Source organism: Chiloscyllium plagiosum, unplaced genomic scaffold (genome assembly GCF_037043375.1).
Source record: "Chiloscyllium plagiosum isolate Xiang-an unplaced genomic scaffold, Cpla_swu_hap1 HiC_scaffold_7, whole genome shotgun sequence".
NCBI classification, from domain to species: Eukaryota; Metazoa; Chordata; class Chondrichthyes; order Orectolobiformes; family Hemiscylliidae; genus Chiloscyllium; species Chiloscyllium plagiosum.
Window position 1 is genome coordinate 24,604,702 of NW_028270145.1, and position 13,245 is coordinate 24,617,946.

The 13,245-nt window shown below is 42.5% G+C and overlaps 1 protein-coding gene across 3 annotated transcripts in view; it reads left to right on the forward strand.

Moving 5' to 3' along the window:
• Window positions 1-458: 458 nt before the first annotated feature.
• LOC122551398 (double-stranded RNA-specific editase 1-like) overlaps window positions 459-13,245 on the forward strand; it is a 322,044-nt gene continuing 309,257 nt past the window's right edge. For 2 of the 3 annotated variants that reach the window (XM_043693228.2, XM_043693225.2), the window contains exon 1: window positions 459-531. In XM_043693228.2, the coding sequence (XP_043549163.1) occupies window positions 474-531 (58 nt within the window). In that variant the 5' untranslated portion in view covers window positions 459-473. The remainder of the gene's footprint in view (window positions 532-13,245) is intronic. The other variant, XM_043693226.2, reaches the window with a different exon arrangement.

The window sequence follows — 13,245 nt, forward strand, 5'->3', positions numbered from 1 at the left end:
AACCACAGGACCACTCCAACTGCTGGCTGTTCTGCACATGAATTTACACCCTTGGCTAGATAAAAGGAATATTTTCCTTTGCTCTGTGTGGATCAAACCCTTCACTGTTTTGTTTTCCTATTGCAGTCAGACCTGTCATGCTTTGTAGAATGGTTGGGGGGGGGGGTGGAGAGAGAGAGAGCCTTGGTGTGGTCAGTCGGTTCTGGTTCTGTTTGGGTCAATAGGCATAGACGTGCCCAATCACTGAGCAGGGACCGAGCACGCTGTCCAATGGAGAGGGGGGGGGCGGGATAGTCCAATAGGCGTGCTCACCATGTTTCGGCGCCCTGTCCAATGGGGAAGCTGAAGGGGGATCTCCGCCCAATGGAAAGCCCGGTCAGCCGCCCAATGAGGAGGGGGTCCGGCTTCGCCGCCCGGCCAATGGCGAGGTGGCTCAATCTGTGGGCGGGGCTGTGAGCGGTGGCGGTGGTAAGATGGCGGAGCAGCGCGCCGGGCGAAAGGGGAGCGGAGACGCTGAGTCTGAGCGACGAGGTGAGCTGAGGCAAAACCCTCTCCTCCCCCTTCCTTATCCTTGGGGTGGGGGAAATGTTCACAGGCACGCGGGAGCGAGCAGAGGCCACTTGTGTGTGAAAAAGCGGGGCTGGGACATGTCGGTCGGTGGTCTGTGAGTGGCGGTTGGAACGCCGGGGGCGGCAGCCGTTACCGGCTCCTGATGTCGCGCGGCGCCCGCAGCCCCTGGCCGAACATAATCATAATTAAAAAAAAACCGCTTACGACGTAAAATGCAACAAAGGATGCAATGAACCATGTGCATAGAGTATTGCGGAGATGACGACAAAAAAAAACAACTCCATCCTCTAGTGCCTTTTCGTACCGTAATCGTGATTTACAGGTTGACAACATGACGGTATTTGCAGGAGGAGAGGGGAAGTTGGCATTTTTTTTTGTTTGGTGTCTGTCCTGATTGTCCCGGTGGATGGCGAGCTGGCTGAGGGCTGTGGGTGAAGGGAGCTGGCAGCGTCGGCTCGATCTCCCCGGCTTCACGACACACACAGGACCGTGAGTCTGGTTGATGGAGTTGGTGCTCATCCCCGCCGCACTTGTTGTTGCTGGTGATCAGTGTGAGAAACTCAGCGGGCCACGGGGGGGGAACCCCATTCACCATCACTTGGTGCGGTGACACCAGGCGGTCCCACATGTCCTCCCCTGGCTCTCCTCACCCAATTCACCGCCCAAACTCGATTGTGCAAATACGTTTTGGATTTGTTTCCCACTTTGGCTTGCGCTATACTTCCATCTGTCTTTCTTTTCCATCTGTTTTTCTTTGTTTCTTCTCGCCTCGCCCCGCTTTTCTTAATGAAACAGTACAATTAGTTTCATTTCTGTGCGATCACGACCAGCTCCTGCCTCAGTCCTCTTCTCCACGCCGTTCTTGTGGCTGTTTTTTTCTCCCTTTCTGCTTCATCTTCCACTCAGTCTTCAGGTGGTTAAGAAACATTGTCCTTTTCCTCCCCAGGACGGTTTTCTGTCAACTTTCTCACGGTATATATCCGCTCTAATCCTGTTCGTCTTCCCTTTTTTTCTGAGAGCATCGAACGGAAAGTCGCATTGGTTTGGGGTTTTACAAAAAGTGGAGAAATTACGTCCTAAGTTAGCTGATGCATGAGAAATGGTTGACAATTTAGCTGGGAATGTTTCACAACCACCCCTCTACCTTCGTGTCGATTTTCTTTTAGATAATGGTGGACCCTTGATACTTATTTCGGCTGTTAGTCTAATATATAATCATGTGTATATTTGTTTATTTTACCCCAAGGATATGGTGGAGCTCTTTCAGTTTTTTCAGAATGGTAAACCAGATGTCGGTTCTTCATGGAGTGTGGGGCAAATGGGTGACCCTTGGTGTGGTTGTCCCTGTCTTGTTCATTTATTTGGCCTCTATTATAATGTTCTGGATGAGATTCCTCTACCAGCTGAGATCACTGTTGTGCCTATTCTGTCTTGACCTTCCAGTATTTGTACTATAAGTCAGAGTGTATATTCATCTTATTCTCTTCCTGGATGTTGAATTTCTTGCTATTTAACATTCTTTTTTCCACTTGGCCTGTGAACCAAGGCATAATTATGCATATTATTAATGATTTGTTGCTGATAGTTATTTTTGTTGATCTGCCTTCTTTGCCATCTGCTGCTTGTTGAGAAACAGCAGCTGTTTTGGGGAGTTGAGCTGGTTTTGTCAAGTACAGAATAAATGATAAGACAGGTACAAAAATGATACCTTGGGCAGCTAAGTTCATGAAGGAGGGAAAAGAAATGAGCAAAAGAGTAATTCTTTAATTGGATTCCCTTGCAGCATTTCCAAACATTATGAATGACACTTGCAGTTGTATTTATCTTTCTTATTTTAATGATTTCATACCAACCGTTCCTGCTTTAAGCATTTTTATTTGAAATTCATGACTTGGAGATGCTGGTGTTGGACTGGGGTGTACCAAGTTAAAAATCTCACAACACCAGGTTATAGTCCAACAGGTTTATTTGGAAGTACTAACTTTTGGAGAGCAGCTCCTTCATCAGGTGGTTGTGCAGGTTAAGAGCATGCTCACAAAATTTATAGCCAAAGGAGTCCAGTGTCATGAAGATGTAATACAGTAAACAATCTTAAATTAAAACTTCCATCTTTTATACTGGAATACTGGTTTCTGTTCTTTGATCTGTAAATCCCAGAGCTTCTTTTAAATTACGTTCTCAAGATAGCTCAGGCTATTTAAACAATAGCTTTGATCTCTATCTTTGTCCCAATGTTGAGTCAGACTGACAGGCCCTCTGCATAGTTTCACTTGAGAATGGAACTATTTTTTAAAAAGTTTTGTGATATACATATGAAAGAACTGAAGCCAACATGGTCATTCTAAAAGATGAGATAAAAGATGGCTATAAATTCTGTGAGCATGATCTTAACCTCCACAACCACCTGATGAAGGAGCAGGGCTCTGAAAGCTAGTGCTTCCAAATAAACCTGTTAGACTATAACTTGTTATGCTCTTTGAAATTCACATTTCTAATTTAGTTCAACGATATGGAGCTGGACTAACCAGAATAACATGTTCATCTTGTCAAACTCGCTGGCAAAACTGAGTGCCGAATTTACGTAATTTACATTTCTCTGATAGAATGAGTACGTTTTACCCCCCCTGTCCATTCTTTTTTAAAGTTCTTTTTAGGGTGAGGGTCAGGTCGTCATTTTCCTTGGAAGTTGTTACTCTCCCTCAGAAGCTTATCTTTGGCATTTCATTTGCAGATGCTGGGTACTATTTGATTCTTTTTCCCAAGTTTAGAGTGATGTGGTGTTATAGTTTTCTCATCCCATCGTCACCATACATATTTTCAGCTTAAGATATCAAACAACAGTTATGAATAGGAACCCCTAATCCAGTTATAATGCACCGATAGCAACCTTGACTGTTAACTCGTATGTTTCCACTTCCTTGAGATTTCAGATTTACCAGGTTGAACACAAGGGATACTTTGGTATAACCTATGCTTTATTTTAGAAAAAGTGACTTTTCAGGTGTTAAATTTCAGGGTAACAGGATTTACAAGTATATGTTATTTTGTATAGCAGCGGGTGGAGTGTTTGAATCAGGGTGTTAGAACAATCAATGCTTTGACATTTTGATGAATGTTTACTTCGGTTCCATCAACTCTTTCTTGAATGCAACAGGGTAAGTGCCTCATTCGGGTGGTTCCATATGCAGGTGTTCTGTTTGACCGAAACTTGAGGCTGTTGGCTTTTTTTAAAGGTTAAAAATCAAGTCACACCAGGTTATCGTCCAAAAGATGTATTTGGATGCACGAGCTTTCAGAGGGTTCTCCTTCATCAGGTGGTCGAGCACAACCACCTGATAAAGTAGCAGCACTCCGAAAGCTAGTGCTTCCAAATAAACCTGTTGGACTATAACCTGGTGTTGTGTAATTTTTAACTTGGTACACCCCAGTCCAACACCGGCACCACCAAATCATGGCTTTTCAAGTCAAAAAGGCAGTCAGGCAGTGATGCAGGAAGGTTTGAGTTGGAAAATAGCTTTGTCATAAGAGCAGCATGTATGATTTTTTGCACTGTGCAACTTGCAGGTTGTGTTGATGGAAATCACTGAATCTGATTCTTCCGAAGGGAACTGAAACATTCAAACAAATTGTCAAGTTCTGTCTCGCTGAGTGGTTGATCTGCTTTTTGGAGCAGTTGAAGAAATGTGTGTGCTAATCAGGTGTCTGACCTTGATCACAAGCAGTTGTTGTTGCCACATCTGTCGTTGTCAGGCAAATTACTTTAGGTGATCAAGTCACATCTCCTAAAACTGAGGTGTGCGGACCTTTTAAGGAAGTGACTGGCTACTCCTTATGCACCAAAGCATCTGTGGAAAACTAAAATTCATTGAAGCTCATTACTGAATTAACTCGCATAAATAAAGTTGATAAAAATATTAATGAACCATTGCAGATGGAAGCAGAATTGCTCAGAATTTTACTACCATTGGTATTTCTTTTATTAGGTTGGATTGCTGAACCAAACATTGGACAGCCTCTCAATTGGAAGAGCGAATGTTTGTTGAGATGATGGAAATAAATGGAAATGTTTTTAGCTTTGACTGAAAAATTAAGCATTTAGAATATTTTGCATCAGGATTTGGATGTTCTAGATAGTGCTATTTTTGACTTTATTTTTGAAACATGATAGTTAAGAATGTATCACTAGCTTGTGATGTTGATACAAATATTTCTTTTGAAAGATTTTTTATGCACAGAACTTAAGTCTAACTAGTTCTCAGTTTATTTAGCGACTAATGCAAGTGTAGAAAATTTTTGTCAAATACTTTCTTTGTAACACATTTAGAATTTGAACAAATCTGTGTTGCTTGGATGTGCAGCAGCCTCGGTCCTATTCCAAATGCAGTCCATTGATTTAAGAGTTAAACCTTTGTTCCAAATCTGCTGTGTAAGGTCTGGCAAAATAATTGCGGCTGTTCTTTGGCAATTATGAAGGCCAGTTTGGGGTAAAATAATTGGTGTGACCACTGTTAACTTTGCAGCTTTCACGAACAAGATATAACTAACTTTGTTTATTGTTTGCTGGGTGCTTTGTGGAAGACTCAGTTCCTGCGGATGTTCTTTGAATGACAAAAGGACCTATGATGCTGCTTTGCTAATGAGATGTTTCCGTACACTGTGTAAAACTGCTGTTGGCAGAGCTTATAAACAACTAACTGCAGTGAGAAATATTGAAGATTCTTTCACGACTCATACAGGGCAATGGATGTTTTTTAATTGTATTTTTATTATAAGATTAACAAAGACTGAAAATGTTGCTTGAAATCATAGCTCTTTTTGTGAGTCTCAAGGTTGAAGATTAAATAATATATTTATCCATGTCAAATAATTTACGAATTAAATAATGGTTAGCAGAGCTATAAAGTCATGATTGAATTGAATCTGTTCCAGTGACATCTTTTTAGCTCAGACTTGAATCTGTGGGCCCTGACTCATTGGGTAATGTTCTTGACTGAGTCACGAGGGTGTCTAATAATGTTATATTGGACATAACATCTTGACTGATGTTTCAATGCAATACCTGCACTTTTGGTTGAGACACTAAATGAAGGCCCTGTCTTCTTGAATCTTAAAAGTTAATGAAAGATTCCATGGCCCTATTTCAAAGAAGGGCAGCAGTGGTCTCCCTGGTGTCCATGGTGAATATTTACATCTCAGGCTCACTAAAGCAGATTATCTGGTCAATATCTCATTGCTATTTAGAGAATCTTGCTGCATGGAAATTCATTGGATTTTTAAAAATTGGAAGTAATTGCACCAATGGCAGTTTATTATATACATTCTCTTTAATTTTTTTCTCAATCATCAAAATTTGAAGTTGAGAAGGACATTTTTTTCCCAAATAATTTTCTCTCCCCCCCCCCCCCCCCCCCCCCAATAAATAAATGTGATCTTTTGACAGTGTAGTACTGGCAAGGTCAATGTCATTATGTTCACCCTACGGCAAAAGTTTTGTATATTAGTCTCTGCTACTATTCTCTTTGCTTCTGCTGAGCTTGATGATAGACAAATTAAATTTCTTGTTTGACCATGAGCTGAACTACACGGACCATAGCTCATCCGTCAGCACAATCTTCTCTGCATTGTTATGTGCCTCAGCCTCCTTCACACTTGCCACCTCTCAAGTTTAACTTCTGTAGTGCTGTCCTTGGTTCTATTTGGCATGATTCCAAAAAAGTCCTAAACTGGGCTGCCATCTCTGTTCTTTTCATTTTGGGTTCCTCTTGGCAGTGTTTGGCTCAGTGTTTAGCAACATTGAGATTGTGGAATTGAAACCTTCGGGCCTTAGAATCTCTACGATGTGGTAACACGCCCTTCGGCCCAATACGTCCACACCGATCCTTCAAAGAGTATCCCACTCAAACCCATTCCCCTACCCAATTGCTCTACATTTACCCCAAACTAACACATTTAGCACGGCCAATTCACCTAACCTACACATCTTTGGATTGTGGGAGGAAACCAGAGCATCCGAAGGAAACCCACGCAAACTCTACACAGGCAGTCTTCCGAGGCCGGAATCGAACTCGGGTCTCTGGCGCTGTGAGGCAGCAGTGCTAACCACTGAGCCATCATGCCACCAGCTAAGTGTTTTTGAATATTGTAATCTTGGAAAGTGACAGTCAGTTTGCACTCAGAATACAGAAATAATAATGGACAGACAATCCATTGGATTTGATTGAGGAGTAAATCTTGACCATGATACCTGAAAAATGCTTTGTTTGTCTTCAAATTGCCTTGGGAAGTTGTATCTGAGGAGACAGATGGGGGTTCAGTTCCAAAAGAAATCTCAAAGCTGTTCCCCTCCTTCAAGTGTGCACTGGAGTTCACCGAGAATAGTTGTTTGGGTGACTGATGTGATTCTTGAACCCATCACCTTTTGTTTGACGTGAGAAGGAACCTACAAACTCAAGATCAGTGTTTTGTAATATTATACCAGTACTTCTGCTATGGCATTCAACAAAGGCCAGTGACTCAATTGTATTCTCAGCCTACTGTCGTCTTCTGCAGATAACATGTAAGAGACTGCCATGCCAAAGCATGACTCCTAATACCACATCAGGCAATTCTTAACACAGGGTTGGCCACTACAATATCAAGTATTATCTTGGGAGACAGTAGACTGTTTTTCTTTGTTCTGTTCTTGCAGTTTCCTGCAGCACCTTCTGTGCTGGTATGTATGCTTTGATCTACCAAAACCAGCCGTTTTGGCAACTCTCACTTAGCCCCTTTCACTGTTTTCTCATGTCAACTTTGATCGTATGTTTGAACAGTTCTGTCTTGAAAAGCCTTTGTCTGCTACGTTGATCCTTTTTTAAATCACTACTGTTAATTGTTTTACTGGCATTTTGGTCTTCAATGCATTTTAGGAATTTTTTTTGACAAATCCAGAAACTATTGGAAAATCTACATTGCTTTGAATATACAGTATAATCTGTAAATCCAGAGAGTTTGAGTGCAATTTGAAAGAACAAAGACACGTGGGTCAGTCGGTGTGGACACAGGTACTTAGAGAATTTAGCCATCTGATACAAAATAGTGCAGTGCTGCTAGTTATAATCCGTGTCTTGGTTTCGGGGTAGGGATTAGTGGCGACGTATAGAGCTGAATAGAAGAGTTTAGCATTCAGTAGCTAATCAATCAACAATGATCCTTTGTTGTCCTGCTGAACTGTCTGATTCAGGAATCAGATTACTGAGTTTGCAACAAAGCATTGATTTGATTCCAGGTTTCCATCACTGTTCATGAAGCAGCATTGACTCTGGCAAGACATTGATGACTCCTCCAAGCAGATCACGAAGATAAGTGTAAATTGTTAATAAAACATTTAATGTTTGTCCAGCTTACTTTCTTTGGCAACTCTTTTCCTAGCTAAAGCAAAGTTTGACACCTAAGTTCTTCTGCAGATTTGTGTACCTTATTTAGACTTCACACAAAAGGAGACTCAGACAGTTTACCAGATCTTAGTGAACTGACTCACTAAATAAACAGCTTTCCATTCATTCTTGTAGCTGAACCATTTGAGCTACCAGTAAAGATTAGTTGAAACAATTTGTGGCTGTACAGGACATTGGTTCGGCCACTTTTTGAATATTGCGTGCAATTCTGGTCTCCCTTCTATTGGAAGAATGTTGTCAGACTTGAAAGGTTTCAGACAAGATTTGCAAGGATGTTGTCAGATTTGGAAGGTTTGAGCTATTGGGAGAGGCTGAAGAGGCTGTTTACCCTGGAGTGCTTAAGTCGTGATGTTAGAGGTTTGTAAAACCGTGAGAGGCATGGATGGGATAAATAGACAAGGTCTTTTCCCTGGGGTAGGGAAATCCAGAACTAGAGGGCATAGGTTTAGGTTGAAGAGAAAAATTTAAAAGGGTCTTAATGGGTAACCTTTTCAGGCAAAGGGTGGTGCATGTATGGAATGAGCTGCCAGAGGAAGTGGTGGAGGCTGGTACAATTGCAACATTTAAAAGGCATCTGGATGGGTATAGGAATATGAAGGGTTTGGAGGGATATGGGCCAGGTGCTGGCAGGTGGGACTAGATTGGGTTGGGATATCTGGTCAGCATGGATGAGTTGGACTGAAGGATCTGTTTCTGTGCTGTCCATCTCTCTGACGTTATGATCAAGCTGGTCTTCACTTATATTCCTCAGTGGAAGAGAATCTATAGCAGGCAGACAAAAAAATCCACAAGCCTGAAAATAAGACATGCTGCTGTTCCAGAGATCGTGCCAACCAGTGTCCTGCTAAAATCCCAACCACTATTTTCATTATCTCCAGACTTCACTATTCACTTCACAATTCCAATGCTCTCCTAATCATTTGCAAGTCCCATTTGTCCAGCACCCCTTTACTTTCCAACCTCTGTTGTCTGCAAATCCAAAAATGCTTTGATGTTACCAGTCCCTTCTTTATTTTCCAAGCCCTATGTGGCCTTGTCCATACCAGTCTCTCATCCTGCCTAGCGCTCAGCAGTTTGAGTGATCTGTACTCCTGATTGTTTTATCTTGTGTATCCACAACCTTCATTGCAGCACCTTGACAGCTGAGTTTTGAGTTGTCTTGGCCTGCGAATCTAGATTATTTCCAGGACTCAGTATAGCTGCTCTTTGGTGTGCACCTTGAAACTTGTATCTATGACCAGGTTGTTGGTCATCTTTCCCAGTATCTTTAATGTGGCACGTTGAACGCCCTGAGAAATAATTAAACACATTGTATATTTTAGTACATTGATTTTTATGAATGCAACATGTTTAGGGAGGGAGAGTTAGCTTCAAATATAAATTAGTCTTTTTTTTTTTGGCTTGCACAGGCGAGATAAGTGTCACAGCCCTTGACAACAAGGTTGCATTCGACTGAGTATGGCATCAAGGAGCCCAACAAAACTGGAATCAGTCAGTGTCACTGGACAACTCTCCAATAGTTGGAGTCATACCTGGCACATAAGATGGTGGTAGTTGTTGATGAGTCATCTCAGCTGCAAGACATGTTGGCATGATTTACTCAGAGTAGTGTTCTGGACCTAACCATCTTCAGCTGTTGCATCAATGATGTTCCCTCCATCCATAACATCAAAAATGAGGATGTTCACTGATGCTTGCACAATGTTCAGCATTGTTCATGGCTCCTCAGATACTGAAGCAGCCCATATTCAAATACAAGATCTGGGAAATATCCCAGTTTGGGCTAACAAATGGCAAGTTGTATTTGTGCCACCTAAATGCGAGGCAATGATCATCACCAATAAGAGCCAATCCAAGTTCCACTTCTTGACATTCAATGGTGTTACCATCACAGAATCTTCTACTATCAATGTCCTTGGGGTTACTATTGACTCAAAGCTAAACTGGACTCGCTGTGAATGTAGTGGCTGCAAGAACAGCCTATCCATCATTGACATGGCACAAGTAAGGAGTGTGATGGAATACACCCTGGTTAGGTGCAGCTCCCGCAACACTCCAGCTTAACACTATCAGGACAAAGCAGCCGGCTTGATTGATACCACATCCATAAATTTCCATTCCCTCCATCACTGACGCTTAGTAGCAGTAGTGTCTCCTGTCCACAGGAAGAACTACAGAAATTCAAAGATCCTCAGGCAGCACCTTCCAACCCATAACTATCATTTCGAAGGACTAGGGGAACAGATATGTGGGAATGCCAACACCCATAAGCTCCCCCTCAAGCAACTTGCTGTCCTGACTTGCAAATATATTGCCGTTGCCTCACTCTTATTGGGTCAAAATACTGGAATGCCCTCCCTTTTGGCGTTGTGGGTCTATTCACAGCGCATGGCTGCAGCAGTTCAAGAATGCAGCTCACCACCATTTCCTCAACGGTAACCAGGGATGGGCAATAAATTTTGGCCCAACCAGAGATGCCTACATCCCATGAATGAATATAACTATAAACCAGAATTGGGATTGGTGATTTTAAGAACAATAATCAGAAGGGAAAAATGAACACATTTTCCTCATACTCCTTTTTAGCTGTAAGGTGAACTTCCTTGTGTTTACCTTATTTCTTCCAGTCCTTATCTCAATTTAGATTAGATTAGATTACAGTGTGGAAACAGGCCCTTCGGCCCAACAAGTCCACACCGACCCGCCGAAGCGAAACCCATCCATACCCCTATATTTACCCCTTACCTAACACTACGGGCAATTTAGTATGGCCAATTCACCTAACCCTGCACATCTTTGGATGGTGGGAGGAAACCGGAGCACCCGGAGGAAACCCACGCAGACACTGGGAGAACGTGCAAACTCCACACAGTCAGTCGTCTGAGTCGGGAATTGAACCCGGGTCTCTGGCGCTGTGAGGCAGCAGTGCTAACCACTGTGCCGCCCAGAGTCACAGTGGTAGAGTCATCGAGATATACGGCACGGAAACAGACCCTTCGGTCCAACTTGTCCATGCCGACTAGATATCTCAACCTAGTCTAGTCCCACCTGCCAGCACCTGGCCCACACCCGTCCATCATGTTGTGGCTATACGGACATTGGTTAGACCACTGTTGGAATATTGCGTGCAATTTTGGTCTCCTTCCTTTTGGAAAGAGGTTGTAAAACTTGAAAGGGTTCAGAAAAGATTTACAAGGATGTTGCCAAGGTTGGAGGATTTGAGCTATAGGGAGATGTTGGATAGGCAAGGGGTATTTTTCCTGGAGCAGCGGAGGTTGAGGGGTGACCTTATAGAGGTTTATAAAATCATGAGGGGCATGGATAGGGTAAATAGGCAAAGTCTTTTCCCTGGGGTTGGGGAGTCCAGAACTAGAGGGCATAGGTTTAGGGTGAGAGGCGAAAGATATAAAAGAGAACTAAGGGGCAACATTTTCACAGAGGGTGGTACGTGTATGGAATGAGCTGCCAGAGGATGTGGTGGAAGGCTGGTACAATTGCAACATTTTAAAAGGCATCTAGATGGGTATATGAATAGGAAGGGTTTGGAGGGATACAGACTGGGTGCTGGCAGGTGGGACTAGATTGGGTTGGGATATCCGGCCGGCATGGGGTGGACTGAAGGGTCTGTTGCATGCTATATATCTCTATGACTCAATGTTAACTTTGATTTCTCTTCACAGATGCTGCCAGATCTGCTGAACTTTTTCAGCACCTTCTGTTTCTGAACAAAGTAATCTAATTGATCTCAGCTTTCAACCAAAAACTTATGTTTTCAACCCCATTCATGCAAAACGTAGACAGATAAACGTGCACATTTTTAAGAGATGAATAAAATGACAAAGGTGACCAGACGTGCTCTTCCACAAGCATAGAAAATTGTTTCTTTATTAATTTTCTGAAGCTGTCTCTCAGGATCAGCTGGACAGTTCATTCTGTAATACTTCGACCTGAGTTTTTTATTCTCTGAAATTTCAAGAAATTAGGAAGGCTAGGCAGGGAGTTTACAATGTCTTTGTGATCTAGCATCAACAGCTAGATTCCTCCTTACAGAAAACATGGTTCAAAACTCAGTTCAAACTCAAACCACTCGCTGACAGACTGACCATAATGTCCAGGAAGCCCCAGTTACTTTTCGACATCTGCCATCTGCTGGATTCATAGAGCTACAGAGATGTACAGCTCGGAAACAGACCCTTTGGTCCAACTCGTCCATGCAGATCTGATATCGCAACCCAATCTAGTACAATTTGCCAGCACTTGGCCCATATACCCCTCAACCTTCCTATTCACATACCTATCCAGCCTTTTAAATGTTGCAATTGTACCAGCCTTCACCTTCTCTGGCAGCCTTTTCCATACATGAGAGCATAAGGTCTTTTTTAGACTTGTTGGAATCAATTCCCAGGTATTGCTCTTCCCTGATGACGAAGTATCTTCAGAATCTTTTGATCAGGAGCCTGTTTATTCACGTTTTCACTTTTAACACAAGTTGTTACCCACAGCCCACAATTCATATTTAGATCATAGTACCCAGTTCATATTTGGTAAAAGAACAAAATAAAAATGAAAAATCACCGAGGGCTCTGACAAGTGCCACAGAATCAGTAGCAAGTAACGTCAGTGCCACACAATAACCATATCTGACAAGAGAGAATCCAACCATTTCACTGCTTGATGTTCTGGCATCATGGAGTCATACAGCACGGAAACAGACCCTTCAGTCCAAACAGTCCATGCTGACCATCATTCCAAACTAAATTAGTCCCACCTGCCTGTGCTTAGCCCATATCCCTCCAAACATTTCTTGTTCATGTACTTACCAAATGTTTTTTAAACATAACTATGCCCACATCCACCACTTCATGTGGAAGGTCATTCTATCTACATACAAACCACTGTGTTTTAAAAATAAAGTTGCCTTTCATGTCATTTGTAAATCTTTCTCCTCTCACCTTCAAAATATGCCCCCAGGCTTGAGATGCCCATGTTAAGGAAAGACACTTGCCATGCACCTTATCAATACCCTTCCTGATGTGCGAAACCTCTACAAGGTTACATATAAACTCCTTGGCTCCTGTGGAAGAAAAGGTCCAGCCCACCCAGTCTCTCCTTATAACTCAAACCCTCCATTCCCAGCAACACCCTAGTAAATCTCGTCTGAACCCTTGCCTGCTTAATAATATCCTTCCTATGATCTCAACAGAACTGGACACAGTAATCCAGAAAAGGCCTCATCAAC